Source organism: Pongo pygmaeus, chromosome 19 (genome assembly GCF_028885625.2).
Source record: "Pongo pygmaeus isolate AG05252 chromosome 19, NHGRI_mPonPyg2-v2.0_pri, whole genome shotgun sequence".
NCBI lineage: Eukaryota > Metazoa > Chordata > Mammalia > Primates > Hominidae > Pongo > Pongo pygmaeus.
In genome coordinates, this window is record NC_072392.2 from 51,728,105 (window position 1) to 51,755,587 (window position 27,483).

The following is a 27,483-nucleotide window of genomic DNA, read 5'->3' on the forward strand; positions in this document are numbered from 1 at the left end:
GAAACCCTGTCTGTACTAAAAATACAAAAATTAACCAGGCATGGTGGTGCACACCTGTAGTCCCAGCTACTTGGGAGGCTGAGGCAGGAGAATCGCTTGAATCCGAGAGGTGGAGGTTGCAGTGAGCCGAGATCATGCCACTGCACGCTAGCCTGGGTGACAGAGCGAGACTCCGTCTCAAAAACAAAAAAAGAAAAAGAGTTGTTCCTGGTTGTTGGTGCTAACCATCAAACTAAACTCAGGAATCTTCTTCTACCCAACATCCTAGGACAGAGGAACCTTCTGAGATAAAATCGGAGTGGGGTATCAAGCAAGGGAACTAAGCGGGTCAGGGAGTCCTCTTCTCTGATTCCTGGGCAACACAGGTGTCATGAGGGCAGAGTCCAGAGACCCAGGCTGAGATAACTACAGCAATTATAATAATTACATCACTATCCTTCACTTATGAGAGGAGGGAAGCAGAGTCCAACAAGCTTATTGTTTGGTACCATCACCTGAATCCCAGTCTGCAATTTCCTAGCTGCGTGACCCTAAGCAAGTTACCTAACCTCTCTGAGCCCCATTATCTTGATCTGTGGACAAAAAGATGCATGCTTTATGGGTGTGTTGCATGTCAAGTGCCTGGCCCATGGTAGGTACTCATGAAATAGTAGCTGTTAGTATTACAGGGTATACGTTTCTTAGGCTACAAAGCATGCTCATACCCAGTAGCACAACAGCCCTGTGAGGTAAGCAGGACCTCAGTTGTTATCCCTTTTCACAGAAGGTAAAACTGAGGGTTCACGACGGGAAAATGCCCAAGAGCATCTGCTAATCAGGGATGGAAGGTGACTTGAACCCAGGCCTCCGGGCTCTGCCCATGGCACTCTGAGGGAGACAGCCCTGGGCTGAGATAGGTCCCAGGGCAGTAGCACTGGCCCACCCTGGGGAAGAAGACCTGGTCTGAGCCCACCACCAGGCAGAGGTGGGCAGGCTTTGGGGGTAGGGGGCATCAGCATCATGGTGAGAGAAAGGCTGGGGTAGAGCTAGTGGCTGGGGCAAGAATGAAGGCTTTGGGGTCTGGGATCGGGGAAGAGGTGGGCCAAGGATTGGGTATGGGTGATGGGGCGGGGACGTGATGTGAGCGGGAGCTGCGGGGGCTGGGGGTTGGGCAGAAATCCAGTAAGTGGAACGCAAGGGGCGGGGTTGGGGGTACTGTGCACAGGAATTAGTTGGGACTGATGGAGAGATGAGGGCCATGGACTCGGGGGAGCAAGAGTCCGAGGTTTTTCAGATTTGATGGGTGGCATGGGGCTTTAGAATTGGGACGAATCGGCGACAGGGAGGCCAGATCTATGCGTTTAGGATGGGAAATCCTATTTGAGGAGCCGGCGTTCAAGGACAGGAGGCCTGGGGGGCAGGGGTGGGACCAAGAGCAGGGCATGTCCCGGGGCCTCACCATACAGGCTCTGCACGGCCAGCACGTCGTCCCAGCTGAGCAGCGCGTCGCGGCCCAGCCTCTTGTAGTAGGGCGCCATGAGCGCGCGCGGCGCGGGCGAGTGGGTGAGGCCAAGCGTGTGACCGATCTCGTGCGCCAGCACCACGAACAGGTTGCGCCCGCGGCGGCGGCTCAGGGACCAGCGCTCATCTTGATCGAAGTGCGCTTCGCCGCGGCGGGGCAGGAAGGCGTGCGCCAGGGCGCCCCCTGCAGGCGGGGCAGAAGGTCAGTGTGTGCCACGGCCCACGACGCCCCCAGGTACTCGCGGCCCAGCGCAAATGCCACTGGGGTGTGTGTGGCTGTTTTCTGCTGTATAGTTTCCCTCCTAAAATCTGGCAGAACCTGAAGTGTGCAGAGGTGAACAGATGAGTAGGCTGTGGACGCCTAAGAGGCACTGTGGTGTAGATATGGCGTGGGCCCACCAATTTGGGTGCCATTCCTACTTTTACAATCTACTAGCTGTATGACCTTCAGCATTTAGCTTAACCTCTCTATGTCTTAACTTCCTGATCTGCAAATGGGAATGATGATGGTGAGCTTCTTCCTCACAGAGTTGTTCTGAATAATAAATGAATGTGTGTGTGTGTGTGTACATGTGTATTACAAATGATGCAGCAGGGTGTGGTAGCTCACGCCTGTAATCTCAGCACTTTGGGAGGCTGATGTGGGAGGAACATTTGAGCCCAGGAGTTCGAGACCAGCCTGGGGAACAAAGCAAGACCTCATCTCCACTAAAAAACAAAAACATTAGCTAGGCGTGGTGGTGTGCACCTGTAGCCCGAGCTACTTGGGAAGCTGAGGTGGGAGGCTCTCTTGAGTCCCAGGAGGTCAAGGCTGCAGTGAGCTGTGATTGCGCCACTGCACTCCAGCCTGGGTGACAGAGTAAGACCCTGTCTCAAACAACAACAACAACAACAAACACGAAACAACAACAACAAAAAAGTGATCCTTGGAACAGTGCCTAGCACATAATAAGGGCCACTTAAGAATTACTTTCAGGCTGGGTGCGGTGGCTCACGCCTGTAATCCCAGCACTTTGGGAGGCCGAGGCGGGCGGATCACGAGGTCAAGAGATCGAGACCATCCTGGCCAACATGGTGAAACCCCGTCTCTACTAAAAATACAAAAAGTAGCCAGGCGTGGTGGCGGGCGTCTGTAGTCCCAGCTACTCGGGAGGCTGAGGCAGGAGAATGGTGTGAACCCGAGAGGCAGAGCTTGCAGTGAGCCGAGATCGCGCCATTGCACTCCAGCCTGGGTGACAAAGCGAGACTCCGTCTCAAAAAAAAAAAAAAAAAAAAAGAATTACTTTCAAAAAGATCTAGGAGTAGGTATAGTTACCCCTAAAAGGAGGCATGATGGGACCTTCTGTTTCTTGATTTGGGTGCTGGGAGCGTTCAGTGTATGAAAGTTCATCAGGCTAAACTTGAGATGGTTCACTTCTATATGTATGTATATTTTCTTTCACAAAAAGTATATATAAAATAATTAAAAATATATACTTTTTATGAAAGAAAATATACATACATAAAAATATATACTTTTTGTGAAAGAAAATATACATACATATAGAAGTGAATATACATATATATATATATATATATATATATATAAAATTGCGTTCTTGCCCTCCTCTGCCAGGGCACCTCTGGGGGGCCTCTCTCTACTTCTAACAGGAATGAGCAGAGGGAGTTGGGCCGGATCAGTGATTTTCAAGCTTTTAGTGTGCCCCAGATGGAGCTTATTAGATGTGCAGGTGCCAGGGTACCACCCCTAATGATTCCCCTTCCACAGGGGCAGGTGACCCTGACACAGGAGTCAGAAAACTGCACTATGATAAAGTTTGCATAGAAGCTTGTTGAGGGTCCCTCCAGCTTTGCCTTCTTGGACCCCAGGCCAACTGGGACTGGCAAAGATGGGGGTGCTGGACTAAAACGAGAGCCTCCTGGGGGCATGGAAAGTCAGCCGCATGTAGGAGGAATACATGCCTATTTTGAATATGTCTCCAGCTGTTTCGAGCACTGTTCACTCTATTCAACTCTCACTGGGAGACGGATGGGCAGGTTTGGGAGAGAAGACCACTATTCAAAAAGACAAAGTATCTGTCCCAAATCAGAGGACTGCTTGGGGATCTCGATGTCCTTACTCCCAGTACAATGCTGCCTTTACTAGGTATGGATAGAACCATGTCAGGTAGGTCACGTGGATGAAGTCAGTTACAAATAGGTGCATGTGTGCACTACATGTGGATTCTTGCAAAGCCTAAATTTCTCCTGGTCCTAACCCAGGCCCCAGCAGCAGGGCCTGGATGTGGGCTTTGCTGTAGGTAGGCTTGACTGAAAGCAGGAGGGTGCGAGGGAGGTGGGGGCTTAAGTTCCCAGGCCATGCAAGGGCTTAAGTCCCCAGCTTGAAGGGGTCTGATTAGGTTTCCTTTCTTCATTAGGAGGGGAAATGTGCAAATAGCCTATATTCAGGTTCTGAAGGCTAGCGTTGGGCAGAAGGGGAAGAGAGCGGTTTAAATTGCAGCCAGAGCCTTCAGGTTGGGGACAAACAGAACTATCTGTGGTATAGGTATATGAAGCACTTCCCTGTCAGGGCTGTCAGGAGTAGGGTGCCTCTTGCCCTGTGGCAGCGGCTGTGGTAGTTGGGGGTGGCGGAGCAGTGGTGGGCAGTGGATGTTTTTTAGGGCTCTGGAGTGAACATCCACTCTGGAGAACAAGAGAAGCACAGGCCTGTCTAGAGGCAGAGGATGGATGACGGAACCTCGGGAGATTCTCCCAGAATGCATAATACTCTTGAGAATTTGCAAAGCACTTTCCTTGCAGAGCTTCATCTGACTGTCCCTTCAGACATGTGACACATAATAGGGCAGGGACCACTGTTCCCATTTTAGGATGAGGAGACTGAGGGTTCTTTGCAGGGAGATGTGCCTCAGCCAAGGCCACAGGGAGGGTGAATGCTTCATTGCCACCCCCAAACTGCCTCTCCAAGTTGGGGTCCCCTCCTGCTGTGTGGGAGGGAGGCTTTGTGTCAGCACCTGGGCCATCAAAGGCGTTGCCCAGCCCGTCGTTGTGGTCCCTTTGGAAGAAGGTGAGCCGGATGTCAGCAGGGCCTGTGGCTGGGGCCTCCCAGAACTCCAGCGCTGAGACGTTACTCCACAACTGGAAGGCGGCGCGCACGGCGCCCCGAACTGCCAGCTCTGGCAGACGCTCAGGCCAGTTCACCAGGCGGTAGGAGAGGTGCTGCTTGTACCATTTGTTACCTGCCACCCAGAAAGCCCACGTCAGTCACACCTGCTGCAGAGCCTGACTCTGGTCCCCACAGACCCAGTACGATGGTGAGGTGTAGGCCCTCCCCCAGCAGCCCCTGGTCTGATGGGGAAGACACAGTTTTTGCCCTGGGCAGCTCCCCCTTTGACTGGGGCGATACTGCCTGGCTGAGGGCAGCCCTCAGACTGAGAGGACTCCCCTTACCCTGGACAGTCCCCAGTACAGTGGCTTGGACTGTGGAGGTCCCAGTGTGTTGGAGGGGATGCAGCCTCTGCCCAGGAGAAGCCCCCAATCTGAAGAAGTCTGTCTGAACCCTTGGTCTAGGGTCTTATTCTTCCCCACAGCCTGGGCTGAGTCTGAAAACAGTTCTGTGTCTGTTGCTACCAGCAAATCCCAGCCCCTCCCTGCAGTGTCAGAGTGGAGGAGAGGTGGGGCCACAGAGGCCACAGCTGTGACTCCCCCTGCCCCCCACCATCTCTCTTCAGGCCTCACACCCTCCTGCCACCTCTAGACACTTCACTCTGCCCTTTCCAGGGCCTGGGGCCTACGGCCAGCCAACAACCACAAGACTCATTCATTTGAGGTTCTTTCCCGCCCCTCTCCTCCTCGCTTCCTCAGGGACTCTGGAGAGCTCTGAGGTGAAAACAAATAAGAACAAAGCGTGTGTTTTGTCACTGACTGAGAGAAAGTTTTCCATCTCTGCTTTGTTAAGGGTTTCTCTCCCTTTGCCCCAAATTGCAACTCCTCCCTGAGGGCTGAGACTCTGGCCTCTTGCCCCAGCCCCCGTCAACTGAGTCTGGGCCCATCTGCAGCTCAGCATGCACCCGGCAGCAGCATGGCTGGAAGCGCCAGATCCCGAGTTTCTTGTGAGCTATTTCTGAGCCCTGCAAATTCAGGGGCTGGGATAGTAACCTCAAGTGGAAGACTTGCGGCTTGGAGGCAGGACTCTTGGGCCAAGGGTGCGGTAACTGAGACCTGAGACCCCAGGACAAGGGGCCTGCCCAGGGTCCCGGAATGAGTGAGTAGCTGAGGCAGGCCCTGACACCTAATCCAGGGCTCTTCCATTATTCCACATAGACAGGCAGGCACATTTGCCAGGACTCCAGGCTGATAAATCTGCCCAAACATCATTCCTTCCGGTCAAAGCATGAGCTGAGATTCTCCAGATGTAAGGGAGGGTCTTGGAGAGCAGAGGAGCTGGACTCCCTTCTCCTCACCAATGCAAGTGGGGGAGGGGCACATCCCTTCTCCCACCCCTGAGCCAAGCTCCATTCAAGGCAATGCCACCTCCCTGGGCCTGTTTGGCCTGGCAGCCACCCAACCTCTGCCTCCCAGCCAGTGACCAACCCTTAACGAGGGGAGAGGGAATGACTCTAAGGAGGGGAGGGAGACAAGGAAGGCAGAGGGAAGGCCTGGGGTCCAGAGGTGCGGCTGAGGGTTTGCGATGTGCCAGTCATGCTTCTGCTGGGCACGCTGTGAGTCTTCAATGGTCGCTGGGCTCTTTCACACCCTGCTGTGGGGGACAGTCTCCCAGGCTCTTTCTTTCCCCTCACAAACCTTTAATCCATTAGCATAGTGTGAGATGGCTCCTTCTGCCTCTTTGCAGCTAGTGGAGCCCCTCACTTCACAGGCAGAAGAGGGGGTGGTGGGTAGTTTTCTCATTCTAGGCCGCCAGTGAAGGTGACAGGTCTCAGAATAAAATCCTGTAGGAAACTCTGAGTATGTGCATGTGTGTGTTTGGGGGAAGCATAGGGAGGATGAATAGGAATGGGAATTGAGAGAAAACGACTGTTTTCCTGAGAGAGGAGCAGGGTAGGGGGTGTCGCTGGTGTGCCTGCCAGGAAGAAAGGATCTGGCCGGGGGCCAGCAGTCTGAGCCCTTGCCTCTGTCTCCCTCCAGATTTTCTCCCATGGAGAAAGCTAGCCACTTCAGGCCCTGACCCAAACTCCTGGCCAGGGAGGGCTGGTTTTCGTGGTGACCCCCAGGCCCTAGTAGCACCTGGCATTGTACCCCCTGACACCCTTGCTCCAAAGTTCAAAAAGGAAGAGGGAAGGAAAAAGTATGGGAAGGGGGAGGAGAGCTAAAAGCTTTGCCTGGGCAGAACCCTGGAGTTCCGACTCCCAGCAGGGAACTGACACTGTGGAAAGAACACGGGTTAGAATCCCAGTACCTCTACTTGCAAACTTACATAACAAATTATGGAATCTCTCCAAGCCTCAGTTTCCCCATGTGCAAAATGGGGTTGATAAGACTTTCCCCATGGTAAGATGTGAGGCTTAAATGAGACAGCAATGTGGAGCTGCTGGGCATGTAGTGCATACTCAATAAATATACATTCCCCTCTTCTTTCCTTTTCCACCCCAGATACACCCTGGTGCCCCCCACCTCTGCCAGCTTAGTGAAGGAACAGGAGGCCTGCAGGCAGGCAGGAGGAGCAGGTACCTGCAATGAGGTTGCCAGATAAGTTTCTTTTTTCTTTTTTTGAGACGGAGTCTCGCTGTCGCCCAGGCTAGAGTGCAGTGGCGCGATCTGGGCTCACTGCAAGCTCCACCTCCCGGGTTCACGCCATTCTCCTGCCTCAGCCTCCTGAGTAGCTGGGACTACAGGCACCCGCCACCACGCCTGGCTAATTTTTTGTATTTTTAGTAGAGATGGGGTTTCACCATGTTAGCCAGGATGGTCTCCATCCCCTGACCTCATGATCCGCCCGCCTCGTCCTTCCAAAGTGCTGGGATTACAGGCGTGAGCCACTGCGCCCGGCCTTTTTCTTTTTTTTTGAGACAGTCTCACTCTGTCACCCAGGCTAGAGTGCAGTGGCGCAATTTTTGGCCTACTGCAACCTCTACCTCCCAGGTTCAAATAATTTTCCTGCCTCAGCCTCCCGAGTATCTGGGATTACAGGTGCGTGCCACCACACCAGGCTAATTACTTTTTGTATTTTTAGTAGAGACGGGGTTTTATCATGTTGGCCAGGCTGGTCTTAAACTCCTGACCTCAGGTGATCTGCCCGCCTTGGCCTCCTAAAGTGCTGGGATTAAAGATGTGAGCCACTGTGCCCAGCTGCCAGATAAGTTTCTTTTTTTAACTTTAAAAAACTATTTGTTGTTCATCTGAAATTCAAATTTAACTGGACATCCTATATTTTATTTGGCAACTGAGTAATACTATCCTCTATCAAAAAGAGATGCTCTGGCTGGGCATGGTGGCTTGCGCCTGTAATCCCAGCACTTTGAGAGGCCAAGGTGGGTAATCACCTAAGGTCAGGAGCTTGAGACCAGCCTGGAAAACATGGTGAAACCCTGTTTCTACTAAAAATACAAAAAAAAAATTACCCTGCCATGGTGGCATGCACCTGTAATCCTAGCTATTCAGGAGGCTGAGGCAGAAGAATTGCTTGAACCCAGGAGGTGGAGGTTGCAGTCACCTGAGATTGCGCCATTGCACTCCAGCCTGAGTGACAGAGCGAGGCTCCATCTCAAAAAAAAAAAAAAAAAAAGGAGAGAGAGAGAGAGAGAGAGAGATGCTCGAAATTGTATAGTGAAAAATGAACTCTATTAGATCCTTCCTTTGGGGCATGAGAAGGTGAGATACAGCCAGAAGGAAGCAGCCCCAGAGCTCAGGTCAAAGTATAGCTGCTGGACTGTTTCTGGGGCTGCCCCACTTTCCACTGCATTCTCACAACAAGCCCCTTCCACCTGGTAATCAAGGACCATCTCTCCTTTGCAACCTGGAAGGGCCTATGTCTCAGATGAAGGAACAGAGCCTCAGTGAGCAAAGTGACCTGGCCCAGGACACACAGCTGAGATTTGAACCCGGGGCCTCTGGCTCCAGGGATGCTGCTCTCTGTTCTACCAGTGCCTCTTGAACTCATAGCTCTCTGCTCTTCTACTTCACTCTTCCTCTCCATTGCCCAGAAACACGGTGGGACACAGAACATGCTGACACCAAGGGCATCTTGACTCTGGAGCCGGACCCCATTGCTGATTCCTTGCTTTACCAGGAAAGCAAGCAGTCAGTACTGAGGACCCAGAGTGGCTGGGCATGTAGGTGAAGCAGAATTGGTTTGGCAAACACCTGGAAACAGCCACCCTCCAACAGTGAAGGGGAAATGCCCACAATTTCCTTACAGGTTAGCTAAGAAATGAGAACAAACTATGTGCCTTCTGTCCTGTTCCTAATGAATACTATCAGTAAAAGTAGTCAACACAGATTAAAAGTGGCAATGGCCCGAAGTGTTCACAGTAAAATTAATGATAGATGAAAACCTGGTTAAAAACCCCCATCTTGTTAGAAGTCTTGAAAGCTGCAAAAATTGAGCAGAGAAAATTAGACTTAGTAAAAACAATCAGGCTGTTAATATTATGCACGGTAGGCCAGGCGCGGTGGCTCACGCCTATAATCCCAGCCCTTTGGGAGGCCGAGGCGGGTTCGAGACCAGCCTGGCCAACATGGCAAAACCCTGTCTCTACGAAAAATACAGAAATTAGCTGGGCGTGGTGGCATGTGCCTGTAGCCCCAGCTACTTGTGAGGCTGAGGCAGGAGAATCGCTCGAACCCAGGAGGCGGAGGTTGCAGTGAGCTGAGATTGTGCCACTGACTCCAGCCTGTGCGACGGAACAACACTCTGTCTCAAAAAAAATTATGCATAGTGAAACTAGTTATTTGTGAAAAACTGACAAAAGAATCAAACCATCATAAATCTTAGATCTGTACCATTTAACCCCTGGAATATTAAATTTGGCTAAAAGAAGGAGGAGAAGAAAAGAAAGAAACAAAATAAAGCTACAAGAGGAAAATCATGACAGCAGAAACTGTAATGTATAAACTGTGCTATGATGAAATGTTCAGAAGGGGCAAATCCATTGAGACAGAAGTGGATTAGCGGTTGCCAGAGGCTAGGGGAGGGGGAGAAGGGGGAATGACTGCTAATGGGCATGGGGTTTCTTTTCAGGGTGATGAAATGTTCTGGAATTAGATTGTGGTAATGGTTGCACAATTCTGCAAATATCCTAAAAACCACTGAATTGTACACTTTAAATGGGTAAATTGTATGGGATGTGAACTATATCTCAATAAAGTGGTTAAAAATATGCTATGGACAAAGTAAATCAATGGATCACACATTTGTTTAATAACTTATGAAAAAGAATTAATTCTGATGAAAATAACTTCAGTAAATATAAATGAAAAATGTTAGCAACAGTTTAACTGCCCTGCATTGAAAATTTATCAAGGAATTACATGGGTTTTGTGTTTGATCTGGAAAAACACTTGTACAATGAAAATTCATCAATGTAGGTGTCATTCTGACTTAAATGTCTGTATTCACAATCATGGTCCTCAAGCCAAGAGGCCCTATTCACCCACTCCTCCCGTACCCTAGGGAAGAGAGGTTACTGACAAAGTCCAGTCCCGGGCTCAGCTGTTTTCCTAGCCATTGGCTTCAAGACACTGGGAAATCTTGGCCTAGCCGGATTTTAACAGTGCTCACCTTGCTTTGCAAAGCGTTTCTTACGCCTCATTTTGGTCCGGTGTCTAGCAAACAAGTCACTGATCCTCTCAGCCCAGGCCGCATAACTGTTGGTATCTGTAACCCCACAGCGGGGACGAGTCATCTGGCGCAGAGTGGCGCGGTCCAGCACGCCGCTGACAGGTAGCTGGGACACCCACTGAAACGCTCTGTCAGGAGGAAAGGACCACAAGGGGAGGATGAGTGGTAAGGGTGAGGGCAGGGAGGTCTGCCTCCCTGGGGTGTGGCCAGCTAGGCTTCCAGGAGGAGGGAGGAAATGGTCAGAGCTTGGCATCCTAGCACCCCTACCCCAAGTCCTCCACATCCCTCCACCCTACCTGATGGCATCGCTGAATCGACTGGAGGTGGGAGCTTTGGGGACCTGTTCATTGAGGTATCCGTACTTCTCTAGGAATGCCTGCGGGAGAGAGGAATATCTGTTTTTTCCATAGCATCCTTTCCCCTCCCTTGGTCCCCAAGGGCCCAGGGCACATACATCCTGCCCAGTCTCACCTCTTGTCTTTTGCCCAAGAGGGTCTATAAGCTATAGCAGAATGAGTTCTGGGATTAAAGTCAAAAGGACCTGGACTCAATTCCAGGTCACCACTGACTAACTGATGATCTCAGGCAAGTCACTCAATATTTCTGAACCTTTGCTTCCTTATGCCTAAAACTGGGCCAATAGTACCTGCCCTGCAGTACCTACTGGGCCAGCAGTACCTACCCATATTTTATGGCATCGGTAGGAATCTAGCAGGACATGCCAGACAGTAGAGTAACAGGCTCTGGAGTCAGACCCACCTACGTTTGAATTCCAACTAGTAAGATACTTCTCTAAACCACAGGTTTCTCAACTGCAAAGTGGGCTTAATACTAGTACTTACCTTACAGGGTTTTTTTTTGTGTGTGAGGACTAATCACAAGAGTGCTTATAAAGCACTTAGCACAGTGCCTGTTACATAGGAGGGACTCCATACAGAGTGGCTATTATAATATGTGTTATGTGTTACATGCATATACACTATTCATATGCATCCTGAAACAACTACATTCTTTAGAATATCTTTTGGTATTGATTAGGAGCTTATCAGATGATAGCTCTGCCATGGCTGGGTTGTGAATTGTCTAATTCTGGATTTTTAAAAAAACAGTTATCTTCCCCACCAATGTAGATATATTTATTTATTTATTTATTTATTTTTTTTCTGAGATGGAGTTTTGCTCTTGTTGCCCAGGCTGGAGTGCAATGGTGCAATCTCGGCTCACTGCAACCTCTGCCTCCCGGGTTCAAGCGATTCTCCTGCCTCAGCCTCCCAAGTAGCTGGGATTACAGGCACACACCACCACGCCTGGGTACTTTTTTGTATTTAGTAGAGATGGGGTTCTACCATGTTGGCCAGGCTGGTCTTGAACTCCTGACCTCAGGTGGTCCACCCACCTCAGCCTCCCAAAATGCTGGGATTACAGGCGTGAGCCACCGTGCCCAGCCCAAATGTAGCTATATTAAAGGTCCTAGAACAAGAAATGCACTTACCACTAACCTTATAATTGATATAAAAACTTGACTCTCTAAAAGACGTATTTTTTGAATTAGAAAGCTTCTTTTATTCATTCATTTGTTAATTAATGCAATGTACTAGGTACTCTGCTAGGTACAATAAAAAATAAGACATCCCTAAACCAGGTGCAGTGGCTCACGCCTATAATCCCAGCACCTTGAGAGGCCGAGGTGGGCACATCACCTGAGGTCAGGAGTTCGAGACCAGCCTGGCCAACATGGTGAAACCTCATCTCTACTAAAAATACAAAAATTAGCTGGGCGTGGTGGTGGGTACCTGTTATCCCAGCTACTCTGGAGGCTGAGGCATGAGAATCACTTGAACCTGGGAGGCAGAGGTTGTAGTGAGCCGAGATCATGCCACTGCACTCCAGCCTGGGCGACAGAGCAAGACCCTGTCTCAAAAAGAAAAAAAAAAGTAAATAAATAAAGGACATAAATTCGTACTATGAAGAAAAGAAGCCAAGTGATATGACTGAGAATAATTTAAAGAAACCACATCAGAAGGTCAGGAAGGAGTCGAGTCTCTGAGGAGCTGATACGTAATCTGAGTCCTAAAGAATGAGAAGCTTGCCATGCAATGAGGTGGGAAAGGGTGTTCCAGACAGAGGAAACAGCAAATCCAAAAGCCCTAGGCTTAGAATGACAGTGACATGTTTAAGGAACAGAAGGAAGTCTGGAGCACAGTAAGTGTGAAGAAACAGAGCGTGAGATGAAGTCAGAGAGAGAGGCAGGGCTGTCAGCCAGGATAAGAAGTGTAGGTTTGTTTTAGTCCTGCTGATGGATTAATTGGTGGGGAATGAAAGACAGAAATCCAGGATGCTCCTAAGTTTTTGGCTTGGAAGGTGATGCTATTTAATGTATGAGGAAGCCTGCAGGAGATACAGATGGGGGTGCGTGGGTTTAAGATTACCTTGGAGATTTCAAAGTGGCATTGGCTGTATGATCCTAGAGCTCAAAGCAGCAGCCTGAATATTTCAGCATGTAGGTGATATAAAGCTGTGGACCAGGACGAGCTCCTCTGGGGAAATTGGTATAATTGAGAACATTTCGGGGTCCAGGTACCTTTGACTCCGCCTACCCTAACACACCTGGAAGCTGTTCTCTCAGTAATCAAGTTATTTGAGGCCAGTGGAGAGAACAGTGTGACTATTATTTTCACCTATCACCAGTTCTACCCTCTGGGCAGACGATGCACTTGGCTCCCTGCTTGCCCTTCTCACTGACAAAGTTACATAAATGTCACCTTGGATAAAAAAAGAATGTTGCCTCAGCTGCATAATTCTTCTACGTGGAGAATTCTTCTACCTACACAGTCTCAATTTTTACCCCTCCTTGTTGTGTTACCTATACAGAAATAATTTTCTGTCTTCTTCTCTTACACCCACTTTTCTTTGCTGTATTTTTTTTTCTTTTCTTTTCCTTTTTTATGTTTTATGTTTTAGAGATGGGGGTCTCAGTATGTTGCCCTGGCTGGAGTGCAGTGGCTATTCACCGGCATGATCATTGCTCACCGCAGCCTCAAACTCCTGGACTCAAGTGATCCTCCTATAACCTCTTAAATAGCTGGGACTACAGGTGCTGCATGCCACCATGCCTACCATGTTGTATTTCTCTCTCTCTCTTTTTTTTTTTTTTTTTTGAGACAGAGTCTCGCTCTGTCGCCCAGGCTGGTGTACAGTGGCGCGATCTTGGCTCACTGCAAGCTTCATCTCCTGGGTTCACGCCACTCTCCTGCCTCAGCCTCCCGAGTAACTGGGACTACAGGCGCCCGCCACCAAGCCTAGCTAATTTTGTTTTTGTATTTTTAGTACAGACGGGGTTTCACCATGTTAGCCAGGATGGCCTCGATCTCCTAACCTCGTGATCCGCCTGCCTCAGCCTACCAAAGTGCTGGGATTACAGGCGTGAGCCACCGCGCCTGGCCACCATGCTGTATTTCTTAACTCAAAATAATTCCAATCATAGCTGCTGTCTCAAGGAAAATGCACAAGTTAGGAATGAAGCTAGATACTAAGACCAGCAAACCCCTAAATCTTTGCAAGTATCCAGCTTCCCCTTGTGGATTTAATTCACATTCGTTTTCAGCAACCTCCGCATCCTCTTCTCAATAAAGCAACTTTTCATAGACTCCTCATTCTACATAACTTTCCTAGTCCATTTCATTGTTTTTCTGCATTAATTCATTAGTATTTCAGAACTATTGTTTCCTTTTTTCCCTTTGCAAATGTACACTATTTTTGGATGCATAATGGATTAAAAGTGTTCTGGTGGCTTAATTTGGGAAGTTATTTCCTGCTCAAAATCGTGTGGCATCATGGTATAGCCGCCAGGTTTGGGAATGAAAATCTGTTCCCAACCCTGACTCTGCCAGATGGCTGGGGACAAATTATTTTTTTTTAATTTTTATTTTTTGAGACGGAGTCTCGCTCTGTCGCCCAGGCTGGAGTGCAGTGGCACCATCTCAGCTCACTGCAAGCTCTGCCTCCAGGGTTCATGCCATTCTCCTGCCTCAGCCTCCTGAGTAGCTGGGACTACAGGCACCTGCCACCACGCCCGGCTAATTTTTTGTATTTTTAGTAGAGACGGGGTTTCACTATGTTACCCAGGATGGTCTTGATCTCCTGACCTTGTGATCCCCCCGCCTTAGCCTCCCAAAGTGCTGGGATTACAGGCGTGAGCCACCACATCCAGCCGGCTGGGGACAAATTATTTAATCTCTCTGAGCCCCTCTTTCTTTATCCACAAAGTGAGAATAAGTTCAATCTATTCTTGATCTTATTCAGGGTTCTCAGAAGGACTAAATAAAAGAACGCACATTTAGCATAGTGCCTGGTACATAGTAAATACTCAATAAACAATTGATCTGGTTGATTTACCTTAGAGGGAATGTTAACAACAGACTTTTGGAATGCAATCCATCTGTAAAAAGGGAACTGTTTTGAACATGGCAGTTATACCTCTGTTCTCAATTCAGGTGCTTCTGTCTCAGACTTGCCTGACCTCAGCTGGATGCCTGGTTCTCTTCCTTGTCTCCTCCCTTTCCTTTGGGGAGGATGGACAGAGGACTTTCTAAAGGTAGCCAGGGAATTAATGTCTCCTTAGAGGCAGTTTTGCTAGGTGAGTGACTTGGGAGAGACCAGGTCACAGGTCGGCATGGCTGGCACTCCCTTGTGCCTCTCTCTACAAACACACCCAGCCCTTATCAGGGAGTTGGCTCCGGTTCTGGAACTCTGAAGCCTTGGACAGAGTGGGAGGGAGGGGAAATTAACTGGCGGCGTCTCTTGTTTCCTGTCTGGGCTGCTGTGCCTAGTACTCTGGCAGGCAAGGTGGGGTGGAGGGCAGGATGGGGGTTTGGGGTGAGGGCCTTTTTCAGGGGTCCCTCAGAGGGGAAGTCCTGGGCCTTTCTTCCTAACTCGCCTCTGGGACCCTGTAGGTTGCAAGGCAGAGTTAAAATCTCAGTAAGCAGAATGAGCATGTGCCCGGGACACCAGCCAAGCAGAGCCACTGAAAGAACGAGAAAAAGAAATTTTAAGAATTTGACATTTTATATTTCTATAAAAGCACTGAAGTGGCTGTGCGCAGTCATGCCTGTAATCCCAGCACTTTGGGAGGCCGAGGCAGGTGGATCACTTGAGGGCAGGAGTTCAAGGCCAGCCTGGCCAACACGGTGAAACCCCGTCTCTACTAAAAATACAAAAAATTAGCTAGGCATGGTGGCCAGTGCCTGTAATCTCAGCTACGCGGGAGGCTGAGGCAGGAGAATCACTTGAACCCGGGAGGCGGAGGTTGCAGTGAGCTGAGATCATGCCATTGCACTCCAGCCTGGGCGACAAGAGCAAGACTCCATCTCCAAAAAAAAAAAGCACTGAAGTATTATAACAGGGATTATCAGGATTTATGGGCTCCCTTATACTTTTATGCTTAACATGCATATATTCAAAAAAATTTAAAACACATACAGGAAGGGGCTCCTTAATGCTGTCAGGGCTGAGTGCGCTCACATTCTGTGGAGTGGAGGCAGATCCACATTCCCGGGTGTGGAGGTGGTGGGGTTGAAACTCCCTCTGCTCCTGGAGGTGTCCCTAACCCTCTTCTGTGAGGCATTTTTCATGCCTCAGTTTCCTCCTGCAAAGGTGAGAGAAATGGTCTACTCTGCACAGTAGAAGGAGCAGGGGTGTGGGGTCAGGGTAGAGGAGTGGCAGCATGACAAAGGGATCCCAGGAGGAGAAGACACAAAACTGGGAGGTGGAGCTCCAGTTCTCATCCCAGCTTGACCACAAACCCTCTTGGGGGTCATTTTCCTTCTAGGCTTCCATTGTCCTGGGGGCTTGTTCAGTGGTTCTCTTAAGGACTCTCTGAGTTCCACCTGGGATCATCCCCGCCCCACTTCAAGGAGGCAGAGTCTAGACCGCTCCTCCTGGCCTTGAAGTTCAAGGACCAGGTTTTCTCTCTTCTCTATTTTCCACCCGTCCTCTCTCTTAGGGAGCCCAAGGCTTGAGCTGAATGGAGAGGAAGCTGGAAGGCTGTGCCCCTTAGGTGACTCACCCTACTCTGGCCTAAAAGCTTGTGCCAACATGCCTTACCCCCTTGGTTAGGGCTGGGACCACTTTCCTGGGGAGTCACCTCTGAAAGTCCCTGGGAGTGGCTGTGGAGTCTGGGTAAAATGCAACTAGTTCTCCTGGGATCCAGCCAGCTTGGTGGAATCACACAGTGCTAGGGATTCTAGGCCTGCATCGGTCCTGACTTGTCCTGGGAGGGTGCATATAGCCTAGCCTATTTAGTGCCTGAGGGAAGGGAAATTTTGGCCATTTCTGCACAGGGCAGGACCAATGATGAGGTGCAGCAAAATGAACCCAAGGCCTGAGTCAGGAAGTCTGCATCATTGAACTGGCAGGGCAAGGGCACTGGACTGAGAGTCTTGAGTTTTATTTCTGGTACTATGGCTAACTGTGTGTCCTTAGGTAAGTCCTGTGCCTCTCTGAGCTTCAGTTTCCTCTTCTATAAAATTAGGAGGTTGGATTATTATTATTATTGAGACGGAGTCTCACTCCATCACCCAGGCTGGAGTGCAGTGGCGAGATCTCAGCTCACTGCAAGCTCCGCCTCCCGGGTTCACGCCATTCTCCTGCCTTAACCTCCCCAGTAGCTGGGACTACAGGCGCCCGCCACCATGCCTGGCTAATTTTTTGTATTTTTAGTAGAAACAGGGTTTCACCGTGTTAGGCAGGATGGTCTCAATCTCGACCTCGTGATCCGCCCACCTCGGCCTCCCAAAGTGCTGGGATTACAGGCGTGAGCCACCGCGCCCGACCAGGAGATTGGATTATTAGAGCTCTAATATATGTTCCAGCTCTATCCATTATTCTATCCCTGCTTCTGCAACTGACTAGCTGTGTGAGCTAAGACAAAGTTACTTAATCTCTCTGTGCCCCAATGTATAAAATGGGAGAAAGAATACTGTTTTACCTTTCTCACAAGAGCATCATCAACATCTAAGAAGATGGTTTGGGAAAGCTATATGACAGTTGCCCCATTAAAAATGTTATTTTTACCTCTATGTTCATGGAGCTTTATTGCTGGAAGGGACACTTGGTAGGTGAGCGTGTAGTACTCACCTTTTTTTTTTTTTTTTTTTTTTTGACATGGAGTTTCGCTCTTGTTGCCCAAGCTGGAGTGCAATGGCGCGATCTCAGCTCACTGCAACCTCTGCCTCCTGGGTTCAAGTGATTCTCCTGCCTCAGCCTCTCGAGTAGCTGGGATTACAGGCGTGCGTCACTACGCCTGGGTAATTTTTTGTATTTTTAGTAGAAACGGGGTTTCACCATGTTAGCCAGACTGGTCTCAAACTTCTGACCTCAGGTGATCTGCCCACCTTGGCCTCCCAAAGTACTGAGATTACAGGCGTGAGCCACCATGCCCAGCCAGGACTCACCTTCTTAGACATCCTCCATATCACAGAATTTCAGCAGCAGAAATGAAATTAAGAATTTAAAAATTGCCAAATGCATGCAGAAACTGTCACTTTACCTATGATATACTCCATCTCATGTTACATTTTATTATTATTTTTGTTCCCATAGTGACTATTTGAGATTGTGCTTATCATTCAAGTGTATCTTTGGCACTGTTAGCCAAGTCAAGATGCAAAGGATGGCAAGGTGTAGTGGCTCATGTCTGCAATCCTAGCACTTTGGAAGGCTGGGGCAGGAAGATTTCTTGAGGCCAGGATTTTGAGACCAGCCTCATAGTGAGATCCTGTCTCTACAAAAAAAAAAAAAAAAAAAAAAAAATAGACGAATGATAGCTGGTATTCTGCCTTGATGTGTTCTATATATGAAAATATTTTCTGGTAGTTAGGAGCACAATAAGCCCTAGACAACTGTAGAGTTTTTAAAGATATCACACCTTCTTTGAATCTCACAATGATCTTGCAAGAATATAGACAGGACAGGTGTTGCTATTCCCATTTTAAAGATGAGGAAATTAAGTCTCAGGGGAGTGTAGTGTCTTACCAAAGTGACCTAGTGTGTGACAGAACCAGTACTCTAATCTGAATCCTCTGACATTTACCCTAGGATGTTTTATTTTACATTTAAACAAGTGACTCAGAGGCTTTAAAACTAAAGAGGCAAGGGCCAAGCTGCTCTCTCTACTGGGGAGCTGACTCTCAATTAAGAAAAAGGTCAAACTGGGGTGTTTCTGGCTGGATTTCTCCTCTCTGCTTTACAAGAAAGTTCAGGGTTAGAGCAGAGAAAAGAAGTTGCTCAGGCAGAGGGCTCTGGCTTTCAAATAGGGGCTGGGATCCTGTTTTCCATCACAGCCAAAACAGGTCATCTAACAGGCCACAGGCATTCGACAGGACTGAAGCATGTTCCTGGGTAGAGATAAACATCTGCTACCAGAATGCTCTGCTTTCACCCTCTGGCTCCTGGGAGCTAGTGAAGACTTCAGGGCAGTGGGGTTAACTCAGCAACTTTCCTTTATTTTGGGTGAAGGCTTCCCCTTCCCCTTCCCTCTGCCTGACTGCCTTTCTTTTTCTCCTTCTTTCCTTTGTCCTTCAGTCTTTTTTTTTTTAGTCAGAGTCTTGTTCTGTTGCCCAAGCTGGAGCGCAGTGGCATGACCTCGGCTCCTGCAAACTCCGCACACACTCCTGCAAACTCCTGGGCACAAGCGATTCTCCTGCCTCAGTCTCCCGACTATCTGGGAGTACAGGCGTACACACCGTGCCCAGCTAATTTTGTATTTTTAGTAGAGATGGGGCTTTGCCATGTTGGCCAGGCTGGTCTCAAACTCCTGACCTCAACTGATCCACCTAACTTGGCCTCCCAAAGTGCTGGGATTACAGGTGAGAGCCACTGTACCCAGCCCCTTTGTCCTTAGTCTTATAGTCACAGAGTTCTGTCTAGGTGTAACCTAGATACCTCTTGCTATAATCCCTGCTCCTTCTTTCTCTCTCTCTCACTCTTTTTTCTTTTCTTTTCTTTTTTTTTTTCTGAGATATGGTCTTGCTCATCGCCGTGGCTGGAATGCAGTGGCGTGATCACAGCTCACTGCAAACCTTGACTTCCTGGGCTCAAGCAATCCTTGTACCTCAGCCTCCTGAGTAGCTCGGACTACAGGCATGTGCCATTGTGCCTGGCTAATTTTTTAATTTTTGTAGAGATGGGGGTCTCTCTATGTTGCCCAGGCTGGTCTCGAACTCCTGGCCTCAAATGATCCTTCTACCTTGGCCTCCCAAAGTGCTGGGATTACAGCCATCATGAGCCATTGTGGCCAGGCCTCCTTTCATTTTCTGTCGTTAAGGAAGATGGAAAACACTAGCCAGTTAGTCTTTATCCAGACCACGTCTTGTACTCTTTCTCTAATGCCAAATAACTATAATGTATGGACTCATGTTTCTCACCAGACTTGTGGGGCTAAGTTTAGGGCACAAAATAATGCCTTGATCAAGGGTGGGTTTAGGGAGATATTGTCCAACCATGTCTCCCTGCTATTAGGGTCATGCTTCCACTGCCCAAATCCTGGTAATTGGCTAGACAAGTGCTTTTCCACCAACTGTGGTCCTCTAGGACACTTCAGAGCCTCTTCTGCACTTCTATTCACCCTATACCCATGAGTCACTGAGCTAAGTTCTTGGGAACGGCTTCCACACCCAGGCTTCTGGGTTTCTGACTCACAAAAAGTCAAATGAATGGCTCTGGGGTATGAGAAACAGACACTGCATCTGGGGGTGGATACTCCACAGAAGCTCCAGTGTCTCCCTGGAGAAACAAACTATCCAGCTCCTGGTACTGGCACACTGGCAGTAGCTGTACAGATATAGCTAGACCACCCAGTGGAAGGCAGGTCCTGAAACTACTGCCTGGCTGTTCTAAAGAAGGTCCAAGCAAAGCAAATGATAGATAGATCCCTTGGGAATCTGTTACCCAAGCACAGGACAGTGTCTGGCTTGGAATGGGAGTGGGGGACAGGGTGATGATGTCATCTGTTAATTCTCAATCTTGCAACTCAGCAGAGCATACTCTTCCTACTTATTAGTGCTGTGAGCAGCTCTAGTTTTCCTAAGTGGGCAACAATGAACTTGTTTGTTCACAACACAGCTTTGTAAGCAGTTAGTCTCCTCCCGAGCAAAGCCCACTCTGGAAAGGCCTCAAATTTGTTACATTGTGTGCACAGAGGGGACACATAGAGCCATGTACACAGGGTGCAGGAATACACACAGAGACTTGAGAACACAGGCACATCCAGACAGACAGACATGGACACAGAGGCAGATGATGTATACACACACACAGGCACACACATATATAGAGGCACAAGCATACAAGCACACCAAAGCCAAACAGTGTTAGAGCTACAGAGAACCTTAGAAGTCATTTAAGAAATGTAGCCGTCTTATTTTACAGGAGAGGAAACCGCAGACAAGTGAGGGAACTACCTATGATCACACAGCTGTTTTTTATTATTTCTTTCTTTCCTGTGCTCTATTGGTTTAATTTGTTCTTTCTTCAGATTCTTAAAGTGGAAGCTTAAATTACTGACCTAAAACTCTTCTTCTTTCTTACTATAGGAATTTAAAGCTGTAAATTTCATTTAAAGCACTGCTTTAGCTGCATCCCACAAATATTGATATGAAATGTTGTATTTTCATTATTATTTAGTTTCATTGATCTGATGATTTCTGAATCAACTCATGGGTAATTTAGGAGTGTGTTGTTTAATTTCCAAATATCTGGGGCTTTGCTACATGTCTTACTGTTACTGATTTTAAAACTAGTTCTGTTTTGGTAAGAAAACATAATTTGCAACATTTAATTTTTTTTTTTTTTTTTTTTTTTTTTTTTTAAGATGGAGTCTCGCTCTGTTGCTCAAGCTAGAGTGCAGTGGCACGATCTCAGCTCACTGCAACCTCCGCCTCCTGGTTTCAAGCAATTCTCCTGTCTCTGCCTCCCGAGTAGCTGGAATTACAGGCACACACCACCATGCCCGGCTAATTTTTGTATTTTTAGTAGAGACGGGGTTTCATGATGTTGGCCAGGCTAGTTTCGAACTCCTGATCTCAGGTGATCCACCCGCCTCAGCCTCCCAAAGTGCTGGGATTACAGGCAGGAGCCACCGCACCTGGCTTTTTTTTTTTTTTTTTTTTTTTTGAGACAGAGTCTTGCTCTGTTGCCCAGGCTGAAGTGCAACAGCGTGATCTCGGCTCACTGCAACCTCCGCCTTCTGGGTTCAAGCAATTCTGCCTCAGCCTCCCGACTAGCTGAAATTACAGGCGTTTGCCACTACACCTGGCTAATTTTTACTATTTTCAGTAGAGATGAGGTTTCACCATGTTGGTCAGGCTGGTCTCCAACTCCTGACCTCAAATGATCCTCCTGCCACGGCCTCCCAAAGTGCTGGGATTACAGGCATGAGCCACCACACCCAGCCTTTTGCAAAATTTAAATTTTTTAAATGAACTGAGACTTATTTTATGGCCCAGCCTATGGTCTCAGTTGGTAAATTATTGATATGCACCTGAAAAGAATGTGTATCTGGAGTTCTCAAGTGTAGTTTTCTATCAACATCAATTAGGTCAAGAAGGTTTACAGTATTGTTCAAGTCTGCTACATCCTGACTGATTTTTTTGGTCTATTTTTTCTATTCATTATTGGGAGAGTGGTGTTAAAGTTTCCAACTATCCAGTTCCAAAAGGCCACATCTAATACGATCCATTTATATGAAATGTCCAGGATATCCAAATATATATACACAGAAATTAGTCTGTAGAGGCTGGGTATGGTGGTTCAAGTCTGTAATCCCAGCAATTTGGGAGTCCAAGGCAGGGATCATTTGAGGTCAGGAGTTTGAAATCAGCCTGGCCAACATGGTGAAACCTCCATCTCTCACTTCCCACTTGACACATCCCATTTCCCACTTCACACTGACATTCCAAATCACAAATGTATTAATGCTTTTTTAAAAAAAAATTTGTAGGGACAGGGTCTCTCTATGTTGCCCAGGCTGGTTTCAAACTCCTTGGCTCAAGCAATCCTCCAGCCTCGGCCTCCCAAAGTGCTGGGATTACAGGCGTGAGTTACTGTGCCCAGCCACAAAAGTACTAATCTTACAATAGTAGAATTCCATTTACCTGCCCCCACTTGCCTTGTGCCATTGTCATAACTGTTACTTTTACATGTGTTTTAAAGTCCAACTTATGGCCATAAGGGGGCATCGCCATAAGTTGGACTTTAAAACACATGTAAAAGAAGTAGTTATGACAGTGACACAGCAACTGGCCAAGGGAAGCAGGGGTGGGCAAATAAAATTCTACTATTGTAGAATAGTAGAATTCCAGCCTTAATCCCAGCACTTTGGAAGGCCGAGGCAGGAGGATTGCTTAAGTCCAGGAGTTTGAGACGAGCCTGGGCAACATGGGGAGACCTCATCTCTACAAAAATATTTTAAAATTAGTTGGGCATGGTGGTGCGTGTCTGTAGTTCCAGGTACTCAGGAGGCTGAAGCAGGAGGATCACTTGACCCCAGGAGATTGAGGCCACAGTGAGCCACGGCTCTCTCAAAAAATAAAAATAAAGTCCAACTTATGATGTTATTATTTTGCTTTAAGCAGCCAGTTGTCTTTTATGACAAGAAATTATGACAAGGGAAATAAGTGTTTTATGTTTACTCATTTCCAAGCTTTGTTAGAGTAGGTCTTACTCTAGTTCATGGTGCTTACACCTAAAGCATGGCATTGCTGGTGTTTTACATAGATGCCCAGGGTGTTAAAGAGTTTTTTCCATTTTGGATGGCCCAGACTGCCAATATCTTCCAGAACTGCTCAACTTCTCCAGTCTTTTTTCCTGTTCTCAATCACATAGCAGCTGTTCTCTGGTAAGCATCCCACAGTCTCACCCTACACGTGCTAGCACAGTCCCCAGGCAAGGACTTGCAGTGAACCCTATACAGACTTATGGGAACCCCCTTCAGTATAGCTCCCTCCTCTGTGACGCACCGCTCCACAGATTCCAGCTACTTCAACAGCCCTGAACTCTGAGCTTTGTCCCTCAGCACAGCAGGACTGCTGTGTTCTGCTTGAGGTCTAGTTCCCCGCACTGCAGTCGGGAATTGTCTCCAAGCAAAGAACTGGGGCAACTGTGGGGCTCACTTTCTGGGTTTTCCTTCTGTGGATGGTTGTTCCCTAAATGACACAACAGTATCTCCCATTCCCACGTTCTTCTCACAATGTGACTTTAACACTCCTCCCAGCAATTGTGGGGTCTATGATCTTTCCCCTTGAACCTGGGAGGCAGCTGTGACTGCTCTAGCCAATGGAGTGCAGTAGAAGCAATAGTAGGTCACAAAAAGGATATAGTTCCTCTCTCTTCTCCCCGCTCCCGACACTCATCCCCAGGACCCAGACACCATGTTATAAGGAAGCCTAAACTAGCCCACATGGACAGACCACGTGGATAGGTCCATGTGAAAAATAACTGAGGCCACCAGCCAACAGCCAGCATCGACTGCCGGATATCTAAACACACTTCAGATGATTCCAGCCCCAGACACTGTAGAATGGAGACAAGCTGCACTGATGTGCCCTATTTGAAATTTTGACTCACAGTATCTGTGAACTTAATAAATGGTTGTTTTACTTCACTAAGTTTTGGGGGTAATTTGTAATGTAGTCATAGTAACTAAAATACTCTAGGAATTGCAGCTCTGTGCTGTCTGTTGTCCAATGCTGAAAATAGTTGCGTTATATATTTTGTCCTGTATTATTGTTGTGGGGGAGCTAGTCTTCAAACCCAGACTTTAAGCCGAAGCTCAGTTCTCTAAAGTAATGATAAAGGTAATAACAACATCGAGAGCAACTTCCTTTTATAGATTGCTTTGTATGTCCTATGAACTGTGCTAGGCATTGTACGTATGTTATTTCAATGAAACCATACAACAATCTTGTGAAATAGGCATTATTAACCCCCATTGTATGGAGAAGAAAACTGAGGTTTATAGAGTTAAATGAGTTACCCATGGTTTACATATGGGTTTCTCTGGCACTGAAGCTCATGCAATTAACCATATACAAAAACACATATAGACATAGACACATCCCCAGTTGTGTGTGTATATATGTAATATATGTATATATGCACACACACGTGTACTTGCATAGGCATATAGAGACACATACACACCCATTACACATTTCCAGAGTTTTTATGCTTTTAAAATATTTTCTTGTTCTCAGAGTTAAAAATCCCCTTCCCCCAATTTATGTTAAATAGACTGAAAGAAACTCAGTCTGCTGGATATTAAGTTTCCCAAGCATACCCCAAGATGAAATTCTCTCCATCTGGGGCCACCACAGGCATGGACAGCAGAGATACGCCTCTGTTCCCTTGCCAGGGATTGCCTGGGACCCGCACTTGCAGGGAGGTGGGGTGGGACTCTTAACAAGACTTGGCTTGGCAGACAGAAGCCTTCTCCTGGGGCTGCAAAGACTCTGTACTTGATGTTGTAAGAGTCTCAATTCAGAGAAACAAAGTGCTTCTCTGAATACGCAGAGAAACCAGAGAGCACAGAGCAAGAGCCCAGTGCTAGGAAGGGGAGGGGTGGAAGGCGACGAGAGATGATCCCTTGTTGAAGCAGGGTCATTTCCAAATATTTCCCAGTAGTGATGGGAGCTGGCTGATGGAAGGATGAGGCATTCAGAGAGGGCCCTCTTCATTCTGCAGTTTCCCCAAATTCAGCTTGCCCTTCTAGGGAAGGGGAGTAGGGAGGATACTGAGAAGCTCTCAACGGGCAGTTTGAGGGCAGGAAAGAAGCTCTTAGAGGAGCAAGAGTCTCAGGGCAGAGCACTGGGCTCAGTAATTCAGAACCTGTTCATATTCCAGCTGGATGCAGCGGCTCACGCCTGTAATCCCAGCATTTTGGGAAGCCGAGGCAGGCGGATCACTTAGGTCAGGAGTTCGAGACCAACCTGGCCAATATGGTGAAACCCCGTCTTTACTAAAAATACAAAAATTAGCCCGGCATGATCGTGCATGCCTGTAATCCCAGCTACTTGGGAGGCTGAGGCAGGAGAATCGCTTGAACCCGGGAGGCAGAGGTTGCAGTGAGCCGAGATCTAGCCATTGCACTCCATCCCAGGCAACAGAGCGAGACTCTGTCTCAAAACAAAAACAAAACCTGTTCATATCCCTTCTCCTTAAAATAGTGGAGACCCTGGCCGTATTCTTGAGAAGATTTAAGAACACAAGCAGACATGCTTCTTTGGGGGAGGAAAGAAACGATACTGTTGTGTTATTACAATCACTTTTTTTTTTTTTTTTTGAGACAGAGTCTCGCTCTGTCGCCCACGTTGGAGTGCAATGGCAGGATCTTGGCTCACTGCAACCTCTGCCTCCAGGGTTCAAGTGATTCTCCTACCTCAGCCTCCCGAGTAGCTGGGATTACAGGCGCCCGCCACTACGTCTGGCTAATTTTTGTATTTTTAATAGAGACGGAGTTTCATCATCTTAGTCAGGCTGGTCTCGAACTCCTGACCTAAGGTTATCCGCCCGCCTCAGCCTCCCAAAGTGCTTGGACTACAGGCGTGAGCCACCGCGTCCGGCCTACACTTTTATCTAGAAAATAGACGCCCTATATTGATCCCCATCCCTCCCTCACAAAAAAATTCCCCTTGCGCAACCTACACAAGCAAGTTGAGTCCAAAGCAAGAGAATGGAAAGGGAGCTCTCTAAGGTTCACCTTCCTGCCCCCTTAAGTACAGTCCTGAAGCCCCGTTTAAAGCTCCTTAGAAGCAACCCTTGAGAGTATACTACTCTTGCCCATTTTACAGACAAAGAAACTAGTTCTGAGCAGTTTAAATGGCTTGCTCAAGCAGGTCAGCGGCGGTCCCCGGCCAGGAAGCCAGCGCTGTGTCCCGCGTCCCGGCCAGCCAGCGGTACCCTCTCCACAGCACCAAACCGAGGCTTCCACACGGTTTGGGGGCATCCGACGAATGAACGTCATTCTCCCCAGCCTAGGTGGTGAGAGAGAGTGGCCCCGTGCCAAGCTAGGGTAGGATGTCCCCTCTGGGCTTTACCTGTCCAGTCTCGTCTCTGCACCCACCCCAGCCCATCAGTGCGGATCCGCGTGCCTGTGTGGTTCCAGCCTGGCACGGGGATAAAACTGCCTGGCTCTTTATGTTCAAGTGCGAAGGGGGCGGAGGACAGGGGTAGGGTAACGCAGATTGTCTGCTCACAGGCGACTGCCGGGTGGCCTGACTGCCGAGTTCTGACAGGTCTCAAGCACACGCACCGCTCTCCGCCAGGTACACACCGCGTACCTCCGCCTCCTTGCGCAGCTCCTGGCCTCCGCGCTCCGCCGGCTGGGCGTCCAGGCGGCCCCACAGTAGCAGCGGCAGGGCGCGCAGCAGGAGGCCGAGGCGCGCGACCATCTCGCCGCCTCCGGTGCAGCCTGGCTCGGGGAGCTACTGAGCGCAGGGAACCAGCCGGCAGTCAGCCGCGCCCGGGACCCCGGGGATGGGACTGCTCTGCGCCGCCCCCGCACGGAGAGGGACTGTCCCGGCGTTTCACCAGTGCCCTAGCTGCGCGCGCTGGGCCGCTCCTCCGCTGCTCTTCGCCGGGAGCCGGCCAGAGGTCGTCCAGCCCAAGCAGTGCCTGCCCGCGGGTCCGCCGGCCCCGGGGACCTAGAGAGGCAGGAAAGAAAGGCAGGCGGAGGGGGCGGAGGCCCGGCACTCCCGCCCCACCCACCCTGCTCTGCCGCTGGAACGCGCGGCGGTCCCGGAGCCTCTTCCGTTCGCTGCCCAGCCTCGCCCTGCGCCCGCCACCGCCCTGCGAATCGGTCCTCTCGCCCGCCACCTCCAGTTGACCCGGATCTGTCCAGGGAGGGTGAAGGAAGAAAGGCCTTCTCTTGGCAAGCGTGGCTACCTAAGACTTCGATGAAGAGAGGTCCTGGTCTACCAGAGGGTCGTTGATTGTTTCAGCTGGGTGGGGAGCTGGGTGGGAGCAAGGCCCTCACCCAGGGTCGGGGTGCGAGAGAAGGCGCACAGAGCTGGAGTCAGAACTGGGTTTGAGTTCCAGACTTGCTCCTTTGCTAGTCCTCTGAGTCCTGCCTCAGCCACCTGCTGGCTGTGTGGTCTTGGACCAGTCACTCACCCACTCTGAACCCACTTTTCTCATCA

The 27,483-nt window shown here is 48.9% G+C and overlaps 1 protein-coding gene across 4 annotated transcripts in view; it reads right to left on the reverse strand.

Moving 5' to 3' along the window:
• Nucleotides 1-27,083, reverse strand: part of MMP28 (matrix metallopeptidase 28) — a 29,841-nt gene extending 2,758 nt beyond the window's left edge. The window contains exons 1-5 of one of the 4 annotated variants that reach the window (XM_054458302.2): nt 26,626-27,083; nt 10,591-10,670; nt 10,235-10,422; nt 4,512-4,736; nt 1,439-1,684 (exon numbers count right to left, since the gene is read on the reverse strand). In XM_054458302.2, the coding sequence (XP_054314277.2) occupies nt 1,439-1,684; nt 4,512-4,736; nt 10,235-10,422; nt 10,591-10,670; nt 26,626-26,736 (850 nt within the window). In that variant the 5' untranslated portion in view covers nt 26,737-27,083. Of the gene's footprint in view, nt 1-1,438; nt 1,685-4,511; nt 4,737-10,234; nt 10,423-10,590; nt 10,671-26,541 lie in introns of all 4 variants that reach the window. The other 3 variants (XM_054458305.2, XM_054458303.2, XM_054458304.2) reach the window with 3 other exon arrangements.
• Nucleotides 27,084-27,483: the final 400 nt, after the last annotated feature.